The 25,147-nt window shown below is 44.0% G+C and overlaps 1 protein-coding gene across 1 annotated transcript in view; it reads left to right on the top strand.

Moving 5' to 3' along the window:
* ADAM9 (ADAM metallopeptidase domain 9) overlaps positions 1-24,914 on the top strand; it is a 52,547-nt gene extending 27,633 nt beyond the window's left edge. The window contains exons 9-22 of the mRNA XM_054018140.1: positions 157-326; positions 1,640-1,721; positions 5,055-5,188; positions 8,079-8,250; positions 8,383-8,475; positions 8,743-8,938; positions 9,458-9,563; positions 10,351-10,534; positions 11,414-11,494; positions 17,737-17,842; positions 19,676-19,814; positions 20,322-20,418; positions 21,673-21,797; positions 22,614-24,914. Of these exons, the coding sequence (XP_053874115.1) occupies positions 157-326; positions 1,640-1,721; positions 5,055-5,188; positions 8,079-8,250; positions 8,383-8,475; positions 8,743-8,938; positions 9,458-9,563; positions 10,351-10,534; positions 11,414-11,494; positions 17,737-17,842; positions 19,676-19,814; positions 20,322-20,418; positions 21,673-21,797; positions 22,614-22,692 (1,764 nt within the window). The 3' untranslated portion in view covers positions 22,693-24,914. The remainder of the gene's footprint in view (positions 1-156; positions 327-1,639; positions 1,722-5,054; positions 5,189-8,078; positions 8,251-8,382; positions 8,476-8,742; positions 8,939-9,457; positions 9,564-10,350; positions 10,535-11,413; positions 11,495-17,736; positions 17,843-19,675; positions 19,815-20,321; positions 20,419-21,672; positions 21,798-22,613) is intronic.
* Positions 24,915-25,147: the final 233 nt, after the last annotated feature.

Here is a 25,147-nt window from a genome sequence, read left to right as displayed (position 1 = left end):
TGGAAAACTGACATCCTTATTACATAGGAAAACTGAAAAATTAGATTTTGGCAGTATGATTTATATATAATACTAAAAATGATTTATCCTTATGGCATGCTCATATCTGGCCATCCTCAGCTTCACTCTGCATTCCCCTTTTCTTTGCCTTTTCAGATCTACATTATGCTAAATATTCGTATCGTGCTGGTTGGCTTGGAGATCTGGAAGAACGAAAACTTGATTAGCACAGACGGAAGTGCCGGCGATGTGCTGGGGAACTTTGTACAGTGGCGAGAGAAGAATCTTGTCACGCGTCGACGACATGACAGTGCCCAGTTTGTTCTGTAAGTGCTGGGAATCTTTTTCCCTATCCAGAAATAATTTTAGGAAAGGGCTTTGCTAGGAGACTTTGCTTACTTGTATTAATTAGTAACTTCAAACATAAAGGTTACATTCAATGAAGATTCCATGGTAACGGCTTTACTATGAGCAGTCAGAAACAATCTGCTGCACATGCTGTTTACTGAAGCATTGTGAACATTCAGCACCAACTTGTTTCATCTTTCAGAAGCTTCCTCTGCCACCCACTAGAAGACAAACATCTGGTTCCTGACAAATGGGGATATCTCTAAAATTAGAACAATTTTTGGGTTGTTCCGAACATGATGCTGCTTAATTTCTCTTATTACAAAGCTCACAGCTGTGGGTGACTTCATAGAGAAGCCTTTGTCACATCATGTATTGGATAGACTTGTAGATCTAGGGCTTTTCCCTTGAAGACCATAACTATCACAGCTGTAGACTGTTGAATGTTATGATTTAATGGCGCATAAGCTGTTTCTGTAATCAATATCCAGAAGCTGGTTACATGATTTGAGCCTTTCTGTGTAGAATTAGCTTGTGTTTCTCCAGGTCACTAGCACATTTGCATTGTTGCACTATTAGCACCCACTTTCTTAAGCTGGAGTTTGTTTAATATTTGGAAGCGGCATTTGGGACATTCTTGTTACTAAAGTACTCTGTAGCATACTGTACTGAGATCACATGATGGGGGCTTGGTAACCTACAGTGTGTCAGAAGGCAGCTTGGCAGGTAGCTCCTTCCAGCAAATTTATTTCACACAAAAAAAGCTTGATATTATTGATAAAGTTTGATATTAAGTCTTCACTATACTCTTGCCTGTTATGCAAGGTAAAACACTGTACATGGTGTAGTATTACACTCAGACTTTCTAGAAGCACACTGGAGAAACAAAATTTAAAGACTCAGAGGGGAAGCTGAGGAAAGGAAAGTTAATGGAGAATAACAAAGCAGCCACTACAATACAAACTTAAAGAAAAAAATAGGGTTGGTATATTACTTACGTTTTTATTTTGGAGTGGAGTGGGCATTGATTCTCTCTAAATTATATGGGCCCAGTTTTAAAAAACAAAGCATTGTCTAAATAAAAGCATGGTATTGATATGAGCCATACTTTCTTAGCACTGTACTTCCTGTTAGATAATTGAAAAGCAGAAGCAGTATTACTACTGCTTTTATGTGGCACAGAGAGATGCACTGAGCTCTTGCACAGCTGGTCATTGTATTATAGGCTGTCATGCCTCCAGCACAGTTATGTTGATTATTCCTTAATTTTTTTCTTTCTAATGTGCTCTAGGAAGAAGGGGTTTGGTGGAACTGCAGGAATGGCCTATGTAGGAACAGTATGCTCCAAAAGCCATGCAGGAGGGATTAATGTGGTAGGATATCTTTAATACCCCTTTAAATAAAACTTTAATGTGAACTCTGTATCTTCAATATAAAAGGGAGACAGTATTAAGGATCTGACAACCTCTAGAAGCAAGAGAATTCTTAATCACTGCTGCTTTCTGCCTCCTTTAACTCTCCCCTTTGTGTATATACTGCAACTCAAAGTCCCAGATTAGGTCATGGTCTAAGACCCTAGGAGCTGTCAATGCCATTCCTCTGCAGGCAGCATTGAGTATCAGAGGCCTGGCTCTTTTCTGAGAGGCGCTGAGCCCCCATATCTCTGGTTGAAGTCAGTGTGAGCTATGGGTTGTTGTGATAATTGGATCTACACATTTACCCTAATTGCGAGCTCAACTGTAAAAAGTGAAAGTTCAGAAAATGTCACAATAACTTGTACTAACAAATGCTGATGGGGAAAGGGTGCAAAAAAGAGAGAGACTGAATCAGTCAAAACAAAAAGGTATTTTGGTATAATTCAAGGACTGTGTTAAGATCATGTCTGGTAAACAAGAACAGTATGGGACCGGAAATCAATTCACCAAAATTGGTGTGTCGGAAACTAGATCGAATTGGCGGGGGTCTTAAAAAAAAAAATAAAAAAAAAAAGAGAGAGAGAGTGAGAGGCTGCTAGGGAAAGCTGGCTAGCACTGGGCTGGCTGACTGAAAGGCGAGAGAAGAGGAAGGAGCGAGCTTTGCCATCATGGCTGCCAACTCCACTGTATCCTAGGGCCCCAGACCTTCTTTTTCCCAATCCTGAAAGATGTCCTGACCAGCCTGGGCCAGAAAGAAGTAGCCAGATGACTTGGCCACATCCATCAGCTCTGGCTGAATCCCCAGCACTGCCTGGGATGTGAAAGTTTGTCATTGACCCCTCCCCCCTGTGTGTTCTTTTCCTTCCCCACCTTATGCCTTCTTTTTTCTATCTCTTTCCTCTTTTGTTTAATAAGTCTGGCTTAGCTGGCCAAGGCTATATTTTGCAATACTGCTGTAAGCCTGTAACCAGAAAGAGGCAGCTAAAAGCAGTGCTGTAAACAAACCAATGCTGGTACAAGTTTGCCAGGTCTCAGAGTGCCTAATAAAACTGTGTGGTGGACCTATGTTTTTCCAGCTGTGAAGTTGCAAGTGAAAGACGACACCAAAGACAGAAACTGCATTTTCTATCTTTGCTGTTCTTTTCTCTCCCTTTGGGGGGTGGGGGGGTGGGGGGTGTGTGTGTGTGTCTTCTTTTGCCTTCTAGGAAACGGGACTGGACTTTAACAACAACAGCAACAATGACCGCTCCAGCCCATCTCAATTAACTTCTCTTTTCCCCCAAAAGGGACAGTTAGTTATTACCATTTTTCATACTATCTGAAAGACTTGTCAAACAAGGTTTTTTTTCCCCTCTTTCTAAAAACTTTACCCAGCTTAAGGGAAGATGAAAAAGGAATTATGTTAAAATAAATGTCTTATTTAAAACTTCACATTTCAAGTGCTTTAACTGTTTTTCCTTCCTTCCTTTAATAAAAAATTAAAAGGACTTGTGCCATGGTACTAAGCAGGCTGAGGTCTCTATATACCACACTCTGAACCTTGTTTAACGCTGTTTTCATGTTGGACAGTGCCTGGTTTATGTTAACACCTTTCACTCTTTGGACCCATATATTTCATCTAAATTAATACAGCAGAGTGCTCCTCTAGAAATCTATCCCCAAGTCTGTGCATGACCTTTGGATTCACAAAGGGCACTGCCAAATCAGAGGGCAAGGATTTAGCCAGGCAACTATCCTGTTGCGTGAAACTGCAATGTAACTTCAATATCACTGTTGTGAAAATTAGAGATTCACAGCACTATGACTGTGAGAAACGAAAGCAATATAGAGACAGGGCTTTTCAGCCCCTCCACAAGCAGCGGCAGGAACAGTCAATTAACAGAACTCCTCATAGCTGCAGCAGCGTTCAGTTCCTCTCTTGTTCCTCATGCACTTAGTCTCTGTGATCAGGTAGTTTCTCTGCTAACGATCACAATTGACACTAAGTGACACCTTTGAGGTTTTTGTTGTGTGGATACGTGCCCAGTGGAAATTGAACTGGGATCTCCCAATTTATTTCAGTAGGCAACTAAATTAGCCAGAGTTGCCTTTCAAACTGTTGACTTGGAGCAGAGATTCTCAAACATTCCCATAATATGCCCCAGATCTAATAGAGTGAAGATGACTCCGCCCATCCATGATCACATGACCTCTCTGGGAATGGTGTATATGGAAAAGTAATAGTAAGTTATTCGACATAGATTAGCTTCTGTAATGCTGTGTAGCAGCTAGAAACAGAGAAGAGAGAGCACCGGGTGACAGACAAGAAGGTGCTCCACAGGCCACCAGTGATCCTGGACCAGAGCTGGAGGACCATTAAGCTAGGTCAGAGGTGGACAAACTACAGCCTGCAGGCCACATCCAGCCCGTGTGACCCTCCTGCCTGGCCCCCAAGCTCCTGGCCCAGGAGGCTAGCCCCCAGCCCCTCCCCTGCTGTTCCCCCTCCTGCGCAGCCTCAGCTTACTGCGCCGCCGGTGCAATGCTCTGGGCGGCAGGGCTGTGAGCTTTTACCAGGCCACGGCCTGACCTGGTGCTCTGTGCTGCGCGGTGGAGTGGCTGGCTCCCGCCGGGCAGCATGGCTGCCTGTCCTGGTGCTCTGGACGGCTCGGCTGTAGCGCCACCAGCCACTCGTGCTCCAGGCAGCACGGTAAGGGGGCAGGGAGCAGTGGGGTTGGATAGAGGGCAGGGGAGTTCAGAGTGGTGGTCATGGGGGCGGGGTTGTGGATAGGGGTCGGGGCAGTCAGAGGGTAGGGAATAGGGGTGTTGAATGGGGGCAGGGGTCCCGGGGGGCAGTCAGGAAGGAGAGGAGGGGTTGGATGGGGCAGTGGGGGTTGGGCAGGGGGCCCGGGGGCGTTGGATGGGGCAGGAGTCCTGGGGGGGCCGTCGGGGGGGAGAAGCAGGAGGTGTCGGCTAGGGGGCGGGGCTGGGCCACACCTGGCTGTTCAGGGAGGCACAGCCTCCCCTAACCGGCCCTCCATACAATTTTGGAAACTCGATGTGGCCCTCAGGCCAAAAAGTTTGCGCACCCCTGAGCTAGAGACACAAGGCTCTATAACCTATTACCAATCTACTGGTCAACTTTGTACTCGTACAAGTTAGAAAGCAAAAACCATCTAGGTTACCCAACTCTGAAGATCACGTTAGTGCAGTGACTAAGCCTAGTACGAAGTTTCTGAAGGGACTGGGGAACATTGACTTCTTCCCAGTACAGACACTACAGTAATTCACTCTTTTTGTTTTGGTCTTGTGTAGTTTGGGCAAATCAGTGTGCAGATGTTTGCATCAATTATGGCTCATGAGCTGGGTCATAATCTGGGAATGAACCATGATGATGAAAGAGTTTGTCAATGTGGAGCAGAAAGCTGTATTATGAACTCTGGAGCATCGTAAGTAATTTTCCCTTTATGCCAGGTTGGAGGATATGTCCATAGATGATGATCAAAGATTTATAGGACACAGTTACTATTCCAAGCATTCTTATGAACAGTTAATTAATTTTCACAACATGTTTAGGAGGAAGGCAAATATTAGGGGTTATCGACACATGAAATTAATGCAGACTAAACTAGGCTGTCCACTTAAAGTGGACTAAGCTCACCTGCGTCTCCTGATGGCATTCTGCACCAAAACATTAAAAATTCTGCACACAGTATTTTAAAATTCTTCAAATTTTATTTGTCAAATAAATGTGGAGGCTCCAGCATGGCATTGGGGAGCACAGGCCACAGGTGCTGGTGGGAGATCACTGTGCAGCTCCCCTCCCCAGGACATGGACTTAACGGTGAGGCTGCACCCAACCCTGACACAGCGCAAAGACCAGGTGTTATAAACATATAGCTAAGGGTAGCATAAAATCCCTCCTTTACCTATAAAGGGTTAAGAAGCTCAGATAATCTGGTTGGCACCTGACCAGAAGAACCAATGGGAAAAAAAGATACTTTCAAATCTGGGGAGGGAAAAAGGCTTTGTTTTGTACTCTGTGGGTTTTCTCTCGGAAAACAAAGAAAAAGACTAAGCAAGTAATCCAGCTCCTACTAAAATAATACATCTAATATTACAAAAATAGTAAGAAAATGCGTTTAAAGTATCTTTTGTTTTAGTTTGTAAATTTTCCCTGTGCTAAGAGGGAGGTTTATCCCTGTTTTTGTAACTTTAAAGTTGTGCCTAGAGGGAAAATCCTCTGTGTTTTAAATCTTTTTGTTACCCTGTAAAGTTATCTTCCATCCTGATTTTACAAAGGTGATTCTTTTTTCTTTTCTTTTTTTTTTTTTTTTAAGTAAACTTTTTTTAAAAAACCTAATTGTTTTTCAGTGTCCTAAAGACCCAGGGGGTTTGATCTGTGCTCACTTTTTAACCAATTGGTTAGAATATTATTCACAAGCCTCCCCAGAAAAGAGGGTGTAGGGGCTTGGGGGGATATTTTGGGGGAAGGTAGGGCTCCAAGTAGCCTTCCCTGCATGTTTGTTTAAATCACTTGGTGGTGGCAGCGATACCAAGGGCAAAAAAGAAATTTATGCCTTGGGGAAGTTTTAACCCTAAGCTGGTAGAAATAAGCATAGGAGGTTTTTCATACGGGTCGCCACATCTGTACCCCAAAGTTCAAAGTGGGGAGGGAACCCTGACATGGTGGCAGCAGTAATAAGTAATAGTAAGAAAATGCGTTAAAGTATCTTTTTTCCTATTGGTTCTTCTGGTCGGGTGCAAACCAGGTTATCTGAGCTTCTTAACCCTTTACAGGTAAAGGAGGGATTTTATGGTACCCTTAGCTGTATGTTTATGACACCGGGCCTGCACCAGAAACACCCCAGGGCCCTGTCCTGTGCCAAGTGCACCAGGTGTGGGCAGGCAGGATCCAAGTGTGGAGGGGCGTAGTGTGGGGGGGATCCAGGTGTGGCTTGAGAGCGTTCTGTGTGGGGCAGTCTGGGCGCAGGTGGCTCAATGGGGGATCCAGATGTGTGTGGGATCTGGATTCACCGGGGCTTGTGGGGATGTTCTGGGTGCGGGGCAATGGGACTCTGCAGGGGGGTCTCGGTTGAAGGTGGTTGGGGCTCAGTGGGGAGATGTGGGGGGGAGGGGACAGCTGGGCAGTGGGGTCGGTGTGGGGAGCTCAATGGGGGAGGTCCAGATACTGGCGGAGTGGGGTTCAGTGGGGTTGGGATCCAGGTGCAGCTGGTTGGGGCTCGGTAGGGTGGGGATCTGGGAGCGGGTGGCTCGTTGGGGTGGTCCAGGTGCAGGGGGAGTGGGGCTTGTTGGAGCGGGGGAGGTTCTGGGTGCGGGGTGTGTGTGTGAGACTCTGCGAGAGGGTCTGAGTATGAGGGGGGGCGGATATGGGGGCAGCTCCCTGTACAGTGATCCCTCCCCCTGCAGCTGAGGAGCGATGGGTGCAGGAAGCTTTATGAAGTGGGGGAGAAATCTGGGGGTGGGTCTGACACAGCCCCGGATGCCATGCAGGGGAAGAGGAAGTCCAGTTCTCCCCAGCCCAGCTGGGGCTAGCAGCTGAGCCCAGTGCAGGGTAGGAGGCACCAGCTGGGTCCTTCCCTGTCCTGTTCCCAGCCCCACAGTGATCTGCCTCTCTGCCAGCTGCCCTGGGTACCCGAAACATACTGCTGAAAAGAGTCATATGACCGCTCTTCTGGCTTCCCTGTCAGAAAGTAATTTTTCTATGGGGAAGCAAAGAAATCTGCTTGGGACATAAATTCTGCGCATGTGCAGTGGCACAGAATTCGGCCAGGAGTAAAACTGCACAAAGGCACTTTTAGTGCAGAATAAGAAATGTCCACCTGGGGAGCTAGTGTGGAATAGCTATTGCACTTTAAATTCACAACCTAGCTTATTTTCATTAGCTTGCTATGTGGACAACCCTATATTATCCTAGTATTTGGGAACTGAAAGGTTACATGACTTAACTCAGGAGTTCATGGCTCCCAGACCTTTGTTTAGATGACACCTATTCCCTTGTACTGTATTATTTTTCTGATTGTGACTCTGTTTGTTATTTTGTCATCAGGAGGTTATATCATTGAACTCATGGTACTATTTAAATATTTTATTAAGGGGTGGTCAATTTTCCTTTAAATAAAGATTTTTGCTTTACGAATGTAGCAGAAAGATTTATATCTCATTCCACATTCAGAGGTATCTTACTATATTGTCCTTGTCTGTCTCTAGCTGTTGGCTCTATTTTTTGCTAGACTGACTCTTTATTGCACAGGAATGCTGGTCAAGAAGAACTCCTAAGTAGACATAGTGTAAAGAATGGCTAATACTCTGTTGCAGAGGGTCCAGAAATTTCAGCAGCTGCAGTGCAGAAGACTTTGAGAAGTTAACTCTGAACAAAGGTGGAAGCTGCCTGCTTAACGTTCCCAACCCTGATGAAACCTATAGCATCCCATTTTGTGGCAACAAGTTGGTGGATGCTGGGGAGGAGTGTGACTGTGGTTCACCAAAGGTTAGTAACTGGGACAGTTCACCAATGTTGCTCACATGATTCTATGTTAAATGCAGACTGCCTGCATTTCTGCAGGGGTCAGATATGATTCTTTATCATTCACTGAATTACTGTTACTGCTTTAATTTACAGGAATGCGAAAGTGATCCTTGCTGTGAATCAGATACTTGTAAACTCCGAGCAGGGGCTGAATGTGCGTATGGCGACTGCTGTAAAAAATGTCGGGTAAGAGATCCCAGGATGGTGTTGGAAGAATCTCATGTCTTAAAGCATTCTCCACTGACTGTGAGGAAAAAGGAATGCTGGGCTTGATTAGTGGATCCAGGAGGGAAATAGTCTCTGCTGAGCTGGGAAGGTTTTTGCATGTTTCCAGCACAAAAGGGTGACTTCAGCAAAGTGCATGTTCAGTTTGTTAGGTCAGAATGTATGTTGATGTATGGCTTTTTAGATCTTCGCTTGGGATTTTATTTTTCCTTTTTCCCGCCCTTCCAGTTTCTTCCAGGAGGCACTGTGTGCCGGGCAAGTACCAATGAATGTGATCTCCCAGAGTACTGCAATGGGACCTCCCAGTTCTGTCAGCAAGACGTCACTGTTCAGAATGGGTACCCGTGCCAGAATGATGAAGCCTATTGTTACAATGGGGTTTGCCAGTACTACGATGCGCAGTGTCAGGCTATCTTCGGCTCAAGTAAGGATGATGATTGTAACGTTTCGGAGGGCCATGGCTAAAAGAGAGAAAACACCCAATTTGTTTAACGAATATGGATTTTAGTTTTTTTTTAATCTATAAGAAAAGACCAGCCGGAATTGGCAAAGGATTTTAAATATTTCTGGTTTTTATGACGAATTACATTTTATTGTGCCATAAAATTCATTGTGGTGCTATGGATTCAAGGACTACTAATTTCCTTGCTATGATACACTCATGTTGTCAGATACTATTTATAAGGCTAAATCTATTCATCAAGACTTAATGTCCAGCTAATAATAATTCTTTCTAAGTGACTGTATTTTCTCTCAGTACTGTTAGCTTGGAACCTATCTGGACCAACAGTTTTACCCCATTTGTGTATTTTGGTCAAACTTTCTGATTATTCATGCTGCAGATGCGACATGATTTTGGGGGGCTAGAGAGAAGTATGTGCACAATGTGAGATGCTTCTCTAACTCTCTGTTAGCTGACCTAGTTCCCCCTCTGTCTTTGCAGGAGCAAAGGCTGCCCCTAACATTTGTTTTGCTGAAGTGAATTCCAAAGGTGACAGATTTGGCAACTGTGGTTACCATGGCCATGACTACAAAAAGTGTTCCAGCTGGTGAGTTTGGTTTAAGGAAGAAGGGAATGCATAATAGGTATCATTCAGGAAGTCTCCAAAAATCCACGTTCAGATGCCTTAGAATTAGCCAGCTGTCAAATCTTTATACATAGCACAACTTGGCAATAGAGATTTGTCAGACACACACTGCCCCATAATCTACCTTCACTGATGCTGTGTGTGTCTTTCAAAAACCAAAATAAAGTAGCTTAGAAAAGTTCTTTTAAAGCCTTAAATTTTGAATCTGGGTTATTGGAGCTTAGGTTACAAATACATAAATGTACAAAAAATTTCAAATTACTTTATAACTCTATTATAATATTAGTCTTTATCTAAATGGGCATGAATTTTCAAACAATTTTTGCTGCAAAGTTTAATAAATTAATATATAAAAAGCGGCATCTTGGAAATAACGAACTTGCATTGTATTGTTCTTTTGCTACCCTAAGCACTATGAATAATGGTGTCATGTAGACATGCTCTTTTGCAGACTGTTTTTTTTCCCTCATTAACTACATAGCGGTGCTGCAGGGGTGTATTTGCTTTTGTTTGCGGATCACAAACTTTTGCCAACAGCAGGCATAAATCCATGTCCTTGTGGTTTTAGACTGATGTACAGCTCACTCTTGTTCTGCTCTTCACTTCAGTGTGATGTTAGTATTTGGGAATGTATCTCATGTGATCTTTAATAATTGTCCATTAGGAAAGGAAGGCCAGAAAGATCCTTTCCTCTACATGAATTAAACACCAGAACCATAACAGTTCTTAAATTATACTATTGTTGTAGGAATGCCATGTGTGGGAAGCTGCAGTGTGAGAATGTGAAAACCATGCCTGTTTTTGGGATTGAACCTGCAATTATTCAAACCCCCATCAGAAGCACTACGTGTTGGGGTGTGGATTTCCAGCTAGGATCAGATGTTCCAGATCCTGGAATGGTGAATGAAGGCACAAAATGTAATACTGGAAAAGTAAGCAATAACAAATTAATAACTTTAAAATATTCCTAGGATAAAACCTAAATGAGTTGTTAGATGTGTGTATATCATCTGCAGCTCCTTGTTTACATGCATACACATACATATTAATTCACCTTCATGTTGGTGCATGCAACTCATGCCAAACTTAACAATTCATTACTTCCCCATCTCCTCCTTCCCCAACACTAACTGAGTAACACTCTCCCTGGAAATGGACTCTGTGAATAAATTCCTTTAAAGGGAAGTTCTTTTTAGAAGAAACAAAAGCAAGTGTTAAGTTCGGTTAAGACCCACGATCTCTGGATATCGGTGATCAAGAAGAACTAGCTATACAAAAACTGCTTTTCAGGCAACGGGTGGAAATTCAGGTCTGCGTCCATACATTGTAATTATCAAGCTGGCTGAAAAGGAGACACAACTATTTCCTTCTATAGTTCAGCATAGGGGCTGCTCCGTACTCTTCCCCGGCAGTGGTATGGTACCTTTCTATCTGTACATTTGCACCATGGATGATTCTGATACTACTGCTCTGTATTAAGACCTTGTGGGAAGGATTTTAGATGAAAATGCAGCTCATTTGCAACAAACCTTATGAATTCCTTATTATAGCAAACAAGTTTATATCAGACTTAAAGCTTCCAGGGTGAGAGAAGAGTGTGCATTCTCCAAGTGGTGTGAGCTTGCTGTGCAGCACTAATTGAAGGTAGCGTGGAAGTAGTACAGGCAGCGAACTCATACACTGAGCAAGAGTCCAGGGTAAAACAGGGGTTGGAGAACGGGAAGGGAGGAAGTGTGGAGGTGGTAATATTTGTTGGTCCAAAACCATCTTATTTGGATTGGGGGTCATCTTGTTTCTTTTTACTTCCCTAGATCTGTAGGCACTTCCAGTGTGTAAGTGTCTCTGTTCTGAACTATGACTGCGATGTGGAGAAAAAATGCCATGGACATGGGGTAAGTCAGGCATAAAGGTGCCTTTCTATTCTGATCCAGCCTGGTCTGAATGTTCCCTGAAAGTCCTGCAGTATTTCTTGGGTATTTCTCATATTGGGCAATATCATTTTCTCGGGATGCTCTTCAATAAGAAAGCTCAGATTCATTGATTTTTAAGGTGTGAACAGACCACTATATCATCTAGTCTGACTTCGTTTATGGAATTTCACTCACCTCAGTATCGAGCCCAGTAACTTGTGTTTAATAATTAGTTGTTTTAGTGCTACAAACCTTTCATTGATCACTACCTAAAGAATGTAACTAACAGGGGTGGGCAAACTACGGCCTGGGGGCCGCGTCCGGCCCTCCAGATGTTTTAATCCGTCCCTCAAGCTCCCGCCGGGGAGCAGGGTCTGGGGCTTGCCCTGCTCTGGCACTCCAGCCGGGGAGCGGAGTAAGGGGCTTGCCCCACTCTGCTGGCTCCCAGAAGCAGTGGCATGTCCCCCCTCTGGCTCCTGTGCGTAGGGGCAGCCAAGAGGTTCCACACGCAGCCCCCGCCCCAAGCACCATCTCTGCAGCTTCCATTGGCCGGGAACCACGGCCAATGGGAGCTGCAGGGGCGGCACCTGCAGACAGGGCAGTGTGCAGAGCTTCCTGGCCGCACCTCCACATAGGAGCCAGAGGGGGCAGGCTGCTGCTTCTGGGAGCTGCTTGTGGTAAGTGTTGCCCAGATCCTGCACCCTGGCCCCCTCCTGTGCCCCAAACAACTGCCCCAACCCTGATCCCCCTCCTGCCCTCCAAACCCATCAGTCCCAGCCTGGAGCACCCTCTTGCATCCCCAAACCCCTCATCCCCAGCCCCACCCCAGAGCCCGCACCCCCTCCCGCAAAATCCACAATTTCGTGAGCATTCATGACCCGCCATACAATTTCCATACCCAGATGTGGCCCTCGGGCCAAAAAGTTTGCCCACTCCTGAACTAACAGAAAGCTGTTTAATGTAGAAACACTACTTTTTGTTTGAAAACCCTAAAGGGCGGGCTTTATTATGAGAAGTTGCTCTTCTGTGCGGTTAACATGAAAGTCACCTTGATGTTCCATCTTCACAGGTTATTAAATAATGTGAGCTGAACAGGTTTTAGTACAATGTTTTGTGTGGCTAGTATAACCCAAGCATTACTGTTTACAAAAATGTTTCTTTTAATACAACTGCTTATAGGCTGCGTAGTCCAGAAATGATTTTATTTAAACGGAGTTTATAAAACTCTGGCAAAACAGCATTTAAACAGGTTTAAACCCAGTCTGGCCAGCATAGTTTGATTACTATTGTGAATGGACACTGAAGGAAAATAAGATGCAAAATGTTAACAATGAGGGTAATTAACCATTGGAACAATTTCCTAAGGGATGTGATGGATTTTCCAGCACTTGAAAACTTTTAGAAAGATGCTGAATCTTGATTTTAAAAAATGCTCTAGCTCACCCATAAGTTATTGTGCTGGATGCAGGAATTACTGGGTGAAATTCTCTGGCATATTTTATGTACAGGGTCAGACTAGGTGATCACGGTGGTGCCATTTGGCCTTAAAATCTAGGAAAACCTCAGAGACTAACTATTACATCTTAGATACACACTTACTGAACAAAAATAAATCTATGTATAAAAATGAACATTATAACGAATTTTTTAAACAGTTTCTAGAAATGTCTGCCACTATCTCACTAGCTACATAACTATAACCCTCGTCGTGGAAGTGGAAGCAGAAGCTGCCTTTGTATTGATAAAGCATAGCACTTGCTGCTGAAAGTGCAGTTGTCTGGTTCAGAATAGGCATGAGAATGCAGAACCGATTGGAAAGCAGGGACTTTCACTGTTAGAAGAGAAGTTCTAGTACTCTGGGTTACTGTAACAGTGGCTAAAGCATCTGAAGGGCATGGGTTTGGGGATTTTTAGTTCTTTTTAAATTAAACTCCTCTTCTTTTTCATACATTGCAACTGTCTCTGCATTCTCAGTCCTTCTCTATTTAATCAGATTCAAGATGGCGGTTTCCCAACTGACTCTTGCTTAAAGTTGTATTTAATCTTTGAGATTTAACAAATACAATATCCTATTATGTTGCAGTTCACTTTAACAGTTTGGGAGTGCTGGACTAATAGAAACGTTGGCTTGTCAGCAAATAATGTCCCCATGCTTCACAAATGTATAGAAAACCCAACATGTGTTTATAACTTGGGCATTTATCTCACAGCCTTCCTTTGCTACAGTGTCATTTGCTGCTGGAATGATGGTCTTGGAGGGGGTGGCTTAGAGGGAGTGGGGGCATTTCACAACCTACTGCTGCACCAAGGACAGCTCTCAGTCCAGTACAACTGCTCTGGTTTTAAGATCATATTGAGCAGTTTGTGAGGAAAGATTCTAGATGCTGTGTATAGAAACCAAGTACTAGCTCTTCTTCAAGTGATGGTCCCTATATGTGTATTCCACTGTGGGGCACACATGCACTTTGAGACCAGACACTTCATGCTAGTAGTGTGCATTGGTCACGCCTGTCCTCCTCGTGCTCTGAACCAAGGGCATTAGGGGATGCCCTCCAATTCCTCTCTATGGCTCGTGGTCTGGGGCTGAACTCCTCAGAGTCTGCAGCTTCTCTAGCATTCCTGCTAAAATTTTAGCTTCCATTGTGTAAATAGTTCTTCCCCCACCTTAGCTAGCTAGTTTTGATGTTTTAGTAGTTAGCTAGTGTTTTGGGGGGTCTAAGGTTTTTTCTCCATCCTCATCACCCCCTTCCTAATCCTAACATTTGGGGTTCTTAGCATGCCTAAAATCCCAGGCTTCAAATCTGGGGTGGCCTGCCTCTTGATCTTCCCAGTGAGTGATCTTCATGATTTCTGTGGATATTACTTTGGAGAATCCCCCTAATCCCAATATTTGCCATTCATTTCAAACCTGGCAATCCCGCAATTTTTGGCTTCATAGACAGTTAATGGAGCGGTTTATATGCTCCCAGTCTGGTTGTCAGACCCCTGCTCTCGCTCCCCATTCGTCAACAGGAGTCGCCTAGTAGTGCACCTCCTGGCCAGATACTTCCCAGCTCTGGACCATCAGATGCCAAGCCTAGAGATTCTAGGAAGAGATGGGAGGAGGGTAAGAAATAGTAAAGATCCCTTCCTAAAGCCTCTAATAAGAAGACCGCCCCCCACTTCCTGGTCGTCGTCCCCCCCCCTTCCAAATGGGTGAGATGCCGCACCCTCGTATTGGGTGTGTTAGGAACTCATGGGGACCATTGGTCCAATCTGTCGGTGCTAAAGATCGAGTTCTCCTAAACAGCCAGCTTCAGGAAGGGGTGGGACCATCCCCAACACTGGCAAGAGAGAGGAGGAGGGAGCGATTTGCTGGCTGCACCATTGGTTCCACACCAGAGCAGCAACAGAAATGTCCAGTAAACCTAGAAAAGTCCATTTTAGTTCCAGAACAAGGTACAGAATTGATCGGCGCAACTCTGAATTCGATTTCAGGCACAGCTTACTTACCTGAGGACAGATTCCACAACATGCAAAACCAGGGTTCCAGTACTATTCAGTTTAGTACTGCATCACTGGCCCTGAGTCCTAGAAAAAAAATTAAGCAGGACAGAGTGTGAGTGATTCTTGTGGCACCCTACTAGCTGAGGCAGTTTTGGTTCACCAGCATCCTCCAGATGCTAATGCTCCCATGCATAGGAATCCGACTGTTTCTGAATCTGCTAACACAGAACAGAGGCAGGACCAACCATCCCAACCGAGCATCCCTCTATCTAACAGCCTGGTATTTGGATGGATAACGAGCTTAACGAGAGTGTGTTCCAAGGAGGTACAATCCATCCTCAATAATAGCAGGAAACTCTCTGAAATGATGCTATGCAGCTAAATCAGACGTGGGCAAACTATGGCCTGCGGGCCACATCCGGCCCGCGGGCCCGTCCTGCCCGGCCCCTGAGGTCCCGGCCGGGGAGCCTAGTCCCCGGCCCCTCCCCTGCTGTCTCCCTTCCCCAGCAGCCATGCCGCTGCGCGGGCTGCATGGGCTGCACGGACTGCGCTCTGGCCCGCCGCTCCTGCTGGGCAGTGTGGGGAGTGCAGCTGGCTCTGGCTAGGTGTCGTGGCTGCGAGCTCCTGGTTCTGGTAAGGGGGCGGGGAGCCGGGGGGTTGGGTAAGGGAGCGGGAGGTTCTGGGGGCCAGTCAGGAAGGAGAGGGCAGTTGGATGGGGCAGAGGTTCTGGGGGGGGGCGGTCAGGGGATGGGGAATAGGGAGGGTTGGGAGTGGGAGTCCCGGGGGGCCTGTCAGGGGCGGGAATGTGGATAGGGGTCGGGAGGGCAGTCAGGGGACAGGGAGCAGGGGGGATTTGATAAGGGGGTGGGATCCCGGGGGACAGTTGGGGCAGGGGGTCCCGGGAAGGGGTGGGCAGGGGATGAGGAGCAGAGGGCAGTTGGATTGGGGGGGCTGTAAAGGGGTGGGGGTGTCGATTGGGGTCGGGGCAGTCAGGGGACAAGGGAGCAGGGGGGTTGGATAGGGGGTGGGGGTCCCGGGAGGGGGCGATCAGGGGACAAGGAGCAGGGGGGATTGGATGGGTTGGAGGTTCTGAGGGGAGCAGTCAGGGGGCGGGAAGTGGGAGGGGCGGATGGGGGCAGGGGGCCAGGCTGTTTGGGGAGGCACAGCCTTCCCAACCCGGCCCTCCATACAGTTGCACAACCCCCATGTGGCCCTCGGTCCAAAAAGTTTGCCCACCCCTGAGCTAAATGGAGGAGATTTTCTGTGTGGTGTCAACTTCGTTGCATACCCGAGGATTTGGACATCCCTGTCCTCTCAGAATTCTTTCTTTCCCTCAAAGACTCAGGCCTGTCTCTGTTCTGTGTGTGCATTTGGCTGTGTTTAACATGTTCTATCAGCCAGTGATAGCTATTCAATCTTTGCCCACCCTATGATCGTAAGGTTTCTGAAAGGCCTTACTGGAACCTATCCCCCGCACAGAAACCAAGGCCAGTTTGGGACCTCAACCTGGTTTTGTCAACACTCATGAATCCTCCCTGTGAACCACTGGCCCGTTTCTTTCTTCACCTGTCTGTGGTGGCCTTCCTGACTGTAATCACCACTGCCAGAAGAGTGGATGAGCTTGGGGCCTTTCTGGTGGGCTTTCCCTCTATGGTGTTCCACCGGGGGAAGGTCTCCTTGAGGTTACAGCCCAAGTTCGTTCCAAAGGTTCCCTCTGAATTTCCCATTCACCAAGTCATAAATACAGCTCCCTGTCTTCTACCCAGAACCTCATGCCACCAGAGAAGACAGTAAGCTCCATTCTCTGGATCTCTGTCAAGCCTCAGCTTTCCACCTGCAAAGATTTCCAGAAATCTCCGAGACTTTGTTTCCATTGCTGAGCAAACAAAAGGAGAAGCAATATTCGCACTGACATTCCAAATCCATTTCTGGTTGCATGTGCCTTTCCTGTGATCTTGCAGGGACTTTCTCCTCACAGCCTGAGGGCTCACTTGACCAGAGCCCTGGCTGCTTCCGTGGCTTCTCTTCAGGGTGCTCCACTCCTGGAGATCTGTAGAGTGGCAGTATGGGGCTCTTCACACCTTTACTAGACATTACATCCTGATACAAGCCTCTTCTGCAGACTCCTCCTTCATTATAATGGTCCTGCAGTCGATGGTGCAGCATTCCTTTCACTGTCCTCTTCACTGAATATTGCTTGGGAGACACCTACAGTGGAATATCTACAGAGACCATCATGTGAAGAAGAAAGGTTACTTACATTACTGTAACTGGAGTTCTTTGATGTATGGTCCATGTGGATATTTCACTACCTGCCATCCTTCCCCTCTGCTTCGGATCCTTTCCTAGAGCGATTTGCATTAGAGAAGGAACTGGAGAGGTGGTCGGTCCGTGCCTCCTCTTACACCTTTGGTTTGAAGCACAAAGCAGCACAGGGTGCAGGTGCAGACCAATGAACACTGCTACCAAGAATTTTTCCAGTCCCCGGCCCATGAAGCCCATGTGGACCTCACTGTGCAATATACATAGGTACCATGCATCTCAAAAAACTCCAGTAACAGCAAGGTAAGTACCCTTTCTTTTGGAACGTTCTGTTTCAGGAGTTGGGCTGTAGACTTTGAAAACACCTTGCAGCATTTCTCTTTCTCCCCCTGCCAGTTGGTGGATCAGTCTTATGTGGAGCTACAGTCGCAATGGCAGTAATATGTGGGTTTTTTGTTTTGTTTTTTAATTTAAAGGTGTGCAATAACAACAAGAACTGTCACTGTGACTCAGGTTGGGCCCCTCCCTACTGTGATACGAAAGGACACGGAGGAAGCATAGACAGTGGACCTCCTTATAATGGCAAGTAGTGATGAGATGACTTCAGGGCAGTATGCCCTTCTTGCTGTTGGTGCTATTTGGACAGAGTGTGCAAATACAGTGCCTAGTTGTCTGGCTGTCCTGGGAAATGAGACTGGCTGAAGTGCTGGTGGTTGAAACTGCAGTGAGTTTTCTTTCGAGCACAAGAGCTTAGGCTTTGAGTCTTGTAGTGCTGGAGACTTCTGTCCTCTAGAATGTTGGAAATCTTGCAATTCCAGCTGTTTTTAATGACTTCTGTCATCCTGGGCCAAAATCTTTCAAGAATAGTTGTGTCCAAACTGGAAATGGGCACCCATTCCAGTTTTTGAATTCAACCTAGAACTAAAATTTGTAAGGAGGGGCAGATTTGAATCTGTCAATTCCAATCTATACATTCAAAATGTGAAGGCTTGTTTCTAGAAATAATGGCAGATTCAAATAGCTGTTTTATGTACATGATTGCATGCACAGTCTGAGTAAACACCCATAATACTTGCGGGAGGGGGAGAATGGGGGGGTTTAGTGTTCTCTTTCCTGCTGGCATATACACCTGCAGTGTAAATGTGTGACTTATGCCTTGTGAAGGGGGGTTAGGGTACCATGCACAGCATACTACTACATTACCATTTAACTAGCATTTATTAGCTGTGTGCAGACTGTGCTTTGTGTTGCACTAAACACAAATATAACGCAGTCCCTGCCTCAAAGATCTTATGGTCAGTTTAGTATGTTTTTTGGTTATTTGTTTTGTGAAATCTCTCTCCTGGAGGTTTTAGACAGACATGGGTTAGTGTCTGGAGCCTAGCAGAAAAAGTATGTCTTTAGGAGGGACATGGATGATGAGAGAGTGGTAGTCTAGTGCACTGGAGTTGGGAGGGCATTCCATGTGTAAAAGAGACTATTGGAAAAAGAACTGAAGGGAGTTGTGAAGCTTGCATGGCTGGGCAAGGGGGATGCGGTAGGAAACAGGATCCAAGTTGTAGACTGGTGCAATACCTTCAAGGCAAGGAAAGACCTGATATGGTAAGCAATGGGGAGCCAGCAGAGACAGAGATAAGGACAGGAGTGACATGGTTTGCAATAGGTCAGGAGGATAATGTTGACTGCTCTCTTGGATGGAGTAATAGGAGCCTAGGGGGAAGCCAGTTGTAGTTACTGAGTTGAAAAATCACTCTCTAGAGTATGGAAAAGTGTCTGAACTATCAGGAGAGAAAGGAAGGGGCATAAAGGCTCCGTGTGGAGGGATGGACTAGTGACGTCCTTGAGATCCCTTTGAGCCCCACATTTCTATGATTTTATGACTTTTCATACACTATGTTGTGGAGAAAGATGCCACAAGCCTTGGGGACAGCCTGGATGAATGGAGAACGGGAGAATGACTCTAAGGTTGTGAACCTGAGCTAAGGGAGGATAGTGGTCTTTCCCACAGCAATCAAGAAGGAAGGATGTGAAGAGGATTTGAGGGGAGTGGGGGAAGAGGGGAGCTCTGTTTCGGCCCTGTTTAACTTGAGCTGGTGACAGGCCCTTCAGAATGATACATCGAAGAGAGTCTGTTACTACTATATTACTGTGCTATACTATTATAGCACCGGGATACTGGAGAACATACGTTTTACTCTTCTTTGACATATTGTCCCTTTTGAAATGACCACCAAAAAGTAATACATTTGGCATGCACCTGGCAATTACACTCAACTTTAGCTTTTCTTTTCTACAGAATGGAGGAAAATTGTAGAATCAGTCCTATCAAAACCCAGCGCTATTGCAGTGCTTAGTAGTGGTGGTACTATGAAAACTAATTCTGTCTGCTTTTCTTTCTCACCCTCTCCCTACCAGACAAAGACACCTCCTTGAGAGATGGGTTGCTGGTATTCTTTTTCCTGGTCCTTCCACTCCTTTTAGCTGCTGCTGTGGCATTTGCAAAGAGAAAGGCGCTGAAGCAATGGTTCAGGAGAACGATATCACATTGTCATCGGTAAGTAGATTTCCCACCCCCACCCCTTTTGCTGATACTTCATAAACTGACCACAGACTCCTCTACAGAAGATGATTCCAAAGAATTGATTGTCAGTAGTCCTGAGATGTAAACCTGAGATCCCCACGAGTGGAGATCAGGCAGGTTTATTCCATGCAGTTGCAGTACAGGAGGCAAGTGACCTGATATCAATGGACCTCAGGCCATTCCTTTTAGTGTCATTTGATGTTGTCTGTTTCTGTTTTCTGGGCACATTCTTTGGGACAAAGGGACATTATCTATTCCTTGGAAGAGAAAGGCTCACAGTATGTCTGGACATAAGCACATGTAAAGAGTGACATACATTTTACTGACGAATTTAGGGAGTAAAATAATAGTTCTTAAACACAGACTTAAATTCAGCCAGTATGTATCTATAAGAAGTGTCATAACATGATGATGATAATCCTATTGTATTATAGTAAGATGGTTGACCACTCCATGTGGCCAATACAAATCTAATTCCAGATCACATACAAGCGTGCCAACTCCTCCTCCTCGCACAGAGACAGACCCAGGAAACTTTCAGCAGAACATGCCATATACTTCGAGGAGCGTACCCATGGTAGGTGAGACTTGTTTTTTCTTAGTCTTTGAGAGCAATTATTGTCTGTTTTGAAAGTAACAGAGTGGGTAGAGGGTTGAATTGATAAATGGATAATAAAAGCAAGAATTACTCCAAAACTATTAATACCTATTTTTGGTTGGTGGGTTTTTTGTTTTTGCTTTTTAAAGCAATATAATCTCGTATCTCAGGTCTTCCCTCCCCTCACATGTAATGTATACACTGTAAGAAATACTAATGACTATGTTTTCTGTAGGACGTAAAATTTTACAGTAATAGCCTATAAATTATATATAGGCTATGGATGATGAATCCCTTTCTTATTTGTCTGTACTCCTTATGGGGCTGTATCAACAACCAATAATATTAATGAGGAAGATATCCTCTGAAGCCCAAAAGTTTTCAAAGAAGAAAATATCTAAATAATTCCAAGTATAGTGCATTATTGATATTGCAAAGCTACAGTAAAAATACCAGCTTGGAAGCACAACTGAGAGATTGCAATCTCATTACATTTTTAAGATCTATATATAAAATGTGCTTTAAAATATAGATGGTACATACTAACATCTTGTCTAGATTTTTCTACTGACCTATAATGCACTTTTACAAGTAATTGTGCCAAACTATTAAAGGTGACTGCAAAGTCTTAAATCAAAATATAGTAGTGTTTCCCCCTTTTTGTTACATACCACATCAGACTGTTGCTAGGAAATGAGATTATTTTAATCAGGAGGCTTTTATTTTAAACAAAGTAAAAGTTTTTTTGGATGGTGGGAAGGCCTAGGATTTAGTTTTATCCATTAAACATTTCTCAAGCAGCAACCTTCTAAAGCACATCAGGATTTGCCATTTTGTAACACCAATAGATAGGCCAACTACATATTGAATGTAGTAATTAATTTACGATCTGTAGTAGAAAGGGGTGTTGCCAGTGAGGAAATCGATTATTTTCTTAACTACTTAGTAGTTAAATTTAAGGGAGGGGGAATGGACTCTTGTGGTTTATGTTGCTTAAACTATCTTTGAGAGCCAACTGGAAGTGCATTCTCTGAAACCATAAGCAGTCTAGAAAGTATTGTAGTTTGAAAAGGGAAGGGTGCTGATCAGGGACAATGTGACATCTCCAGATCTGCTAGTGAGTGGCCCTACATTCCAGTGAAATTACTAAAGAAGCAAATCTTCCTCCAGTTCCTGTTTGTGTGATTTTTTTTCTTTCTTTTTGAATATCTGATGTTCTTTATTTCCTCATAGGACATGCCAGCAAACAAATTCACTGTGCCACCTTATGCAGTTAATCATAATCAACCAGCTTATCACCAGCCTTACAATTATCCTCAGCCACACCAGGAGCAGCAGCAGTATAAGATACCTACAAGGTCAGTAATGACAATTTTGCTACTGGGAAAACTCCTTTATAATACATACTAGTGCAAATGTAAAGTTGAGAACTTGAGCACACAATTTGGGGACACTCGTAGCTTGTCATTCTGACTCTAACCCTCTCTTTGTGATCATGTGTGTCAGGGTTTTTCTCATATCATGTATACACCAAATAATGAAGCTACACATGTGAGTGAAAGGGCCATAATAAAAAAAGGGGTGCAATGAAATTTATAAAACATGTATGTTCTCTGATGATACCTCTTACACTCTTAATGGTAGGTACATTATTACGAAAAGTGTGGGTGCTTTCTATCAGCTTTGAGCATCCAGTTTTATCTTTCTATTTAGTTTCACTCTAAAATATATATATAATAAATATACAACTTTTTTAGTTTAACCATTTATTTAAATGCACAAAATGTTGTATTGATGCCTGTGTCCTTAAGGTGCTAATTAATGAAGCACAAACAGACACTTGTATATAATAGTTTGTACTGTGTAGTAATTTGTGTTTTAAATTGGTTTGGGTAGAGGAAAAATTCACTCCAAAATGCCTAATTAGGGAAAGCAGTGTGACTCGGAAAATGTTAGAAGTTTCATATAGTATAGAAAAAAAAAGCCTGTGAAGAGAGAGAGCGTTAGATGGGAGTCATTAGTGCAGAGGTGGCAGCTGAAATTATGGGAAGGAATGCATTGGGAGAGACCATCAAAGACATGACTCTAACATAGAGCAGGAGAAAGAGGGAGCATTCTCTATATGCATATAATGGATGTAATAACCTAAACTGACATCTTTGTCCTCCTTACAGGCCACCTCCACCACAACAGAAGAACGTACCTCAGGGACACTATTTTCCTTCTCGACCTGCACCTTTACCTCCCATGTAGTTTTTAGTTTCTCTTTTACCCTCTCACAAACTGACCTGTTCACTAAAACCGAGCTGAAATTCTTTATCCTTCTTGCATCAAATGGCCCATGATATCCCAGAGAGCTGCCTTTCTGCAGTACTGGATATGGAAAATGAGATGGAAACACAAGGAATGTAAGATATTAAACAAAGATACCTATACCAAAGCTACAGGAACGGAATACATCAAGTCTGTTCTTAGCTCCGTGTATGAGTATCGTGGCTTTGCAAACTGAAGTTGGACTATCCAGTTGGAAGTGGTTCAGTCTGCAGTAAAATAATCTAAAATACAGCACTTGGGAGTTACTTTTTGTTTCCCACATCTTATGATGAGACACAATCATTAAATATTCCATGTGGCTTATTGTCTTTCTATACGTACAATGAAGAGTAAAAAAAACTATTACCTGGGCAGGTGTTAAAAAATGGAATTGTAAAAATCAGGCCACTTGATTTAACAAAAATATTGTTTACATGTTCTTGTTTTGCCTGGACTAGAAACCATTATTCCTGTATATACAACTAAGGGCACAAGTGAAATAAGATGCCAGTATATTTTGAAAGGAAGATGAAATATCCTATAAACATGTTTGGGTATATGTTTTTACTGGTGTGTTTAATATAAACACACTTTTTAAACAACAAAGAAAATTTTAACTTCATGCTGACTGACACTAAGCTATAGACAATAAAGGATACTAGGGTGGTTAATTTAAATGGTTTTTAAATACGCAATTTTAAGTAGCTAGACCAGAAACCTCTACTAATTTACCACTAATACGTTAAATGGGATATTAAAATAAAGGTACGAAAAATGGTAGCCTTTTCTTGTTTTAGGAAGGGAGTGAGCTTGAGTTTTGATTACGTTAGACAGTCTGACAGCAAGAGACACTGCAAAATATTAAGAGGAATTATGCGTATTGTTTATCTAGGCCCTTTGAGAATTTTTTGAGCACTTTATACCCTAGCACCTCGCTGACCCCAATGTACATAATTTTAACCTACCTTTCAAACTTTGATTTTAGTGTCAGTCAGGATGTTGACACTGGCTAAAGCATGTTATTTTTAAAATCCGATTTAAATCTGTGCCTGAAAAAAGATGCTCTTGGATGTCAGTTGAGGTATCTGAACCAAGGTGAAGTTGGATTATTGGATTATGTTCCACTAGATTATATTGACACAGTGTTGTAGATGCATGACTGCCACGATGGTGTGTCTGTTACACAAATTACAGAAGGTGAAACAATTACTGTTCAAAATAATGCTAAGCTTTCTCATTTTGTCTTAGCCACTTAGCACAAACTTGTTTTGTAAATTTCCCCATATTTGCCAAAAAATCTGTGTGTGTATATATACTTATATAAATATATATAAAGTTTGCATTTGTAATAATAAAATACTTGAACTACTGTGGTTCCCCATAAACGTAAAGAATAAGATTTAAACTCTATTAAAATATGTACAACTTCATCAAAAATATATCGCAAGGTGGGTTGTTTGTTTTTAGGATTATCATTGGTTTATTTCTCTCCTACCTTATTGGGGGTTGCCTAGCTAAAGCTATTCAGCCTTTCTGTCAATAAGGTGCACTTCTTCCCAGGTCTTTTGTAGACAGTTCATGACATGAATGACTCAGTGTACAGGGTGGGAGGGGAATCTGAATTATGAAACTATCCCCAGGAAAAGGCCTGCTTAATTGTATTTAAACTTGTGAATGCCTATGCTATAACTGTGCTAAATTGTGTGCCTTTAATATTAATAGAGTTTTCACACTCCCAGCATACCATTAGCAATGGTATTATAGCAATTAGCAATATTATGTGCAGAATAGGGCAGTAATGCAATAAACGTCATTCTGAGATCACTATTTCTATGGAATAAAGTAGCGCCTCAAATTTTAAATACATGGTGAATATTGAAGATGACTACTGATTTCATGTGTAAGTCTAACACTTAGCCCTATTGTCTGAATACTATTTGAACAATCAGAACCTGTCTTAGACTTATTTGTAAATTGTACTTGTCTAAACCTTTGCACTCCAAATTGTGTCGCAGCTTGGACCTTGTTTTTTGTAGGAGGATTTACAGAAAATACAAATGCCACTTTTCTAAGGGCTGGGCTATACTGAAGGGGCTTCCATTCTATGTGGTTTTTGTTTGTTTTTTTAAAGTAATAATTAAAGATGCCAGTTTTGTAAAACCGCTGCCTCGCGTTGTCATGCCTCTGGGGGGCTCCCCCGTCCCGCACCTTCTGCTCTGGGGCCGGGCTGAGATCAGGGCTGCTCCGGCGCTGCGCCCCAGGGAGCCGGAGCCCCGGCCGCGTGCCCCGGGGGGCGGGGTCAGCCTCGCGCTCGGGCCCCCTCGGGCGGGGCCGTTACTCGCCCGCCGCGGGGAGCGCAAGCCGCCCGCAGCATGGGGCGGGGGCTGCGCCTGGC

This window comes from Malaclemys terrapin, chromosome 2, assembly GCF_027887155.1.
Source record: "Malaclemys terrapin pileata isolate rMalTer1 chromosome 2, rMalTer1.hap1, whole genome shotgun sequence".
Lineage (NCBI taxonomy): Eukaryota > Metazoa > Chordata > Testudines > Emydidae > Malaclemys > Malaclemys terrapin.
This window is presented reverse-complemented; position numbering and strand designations above follow the sequence as displayed.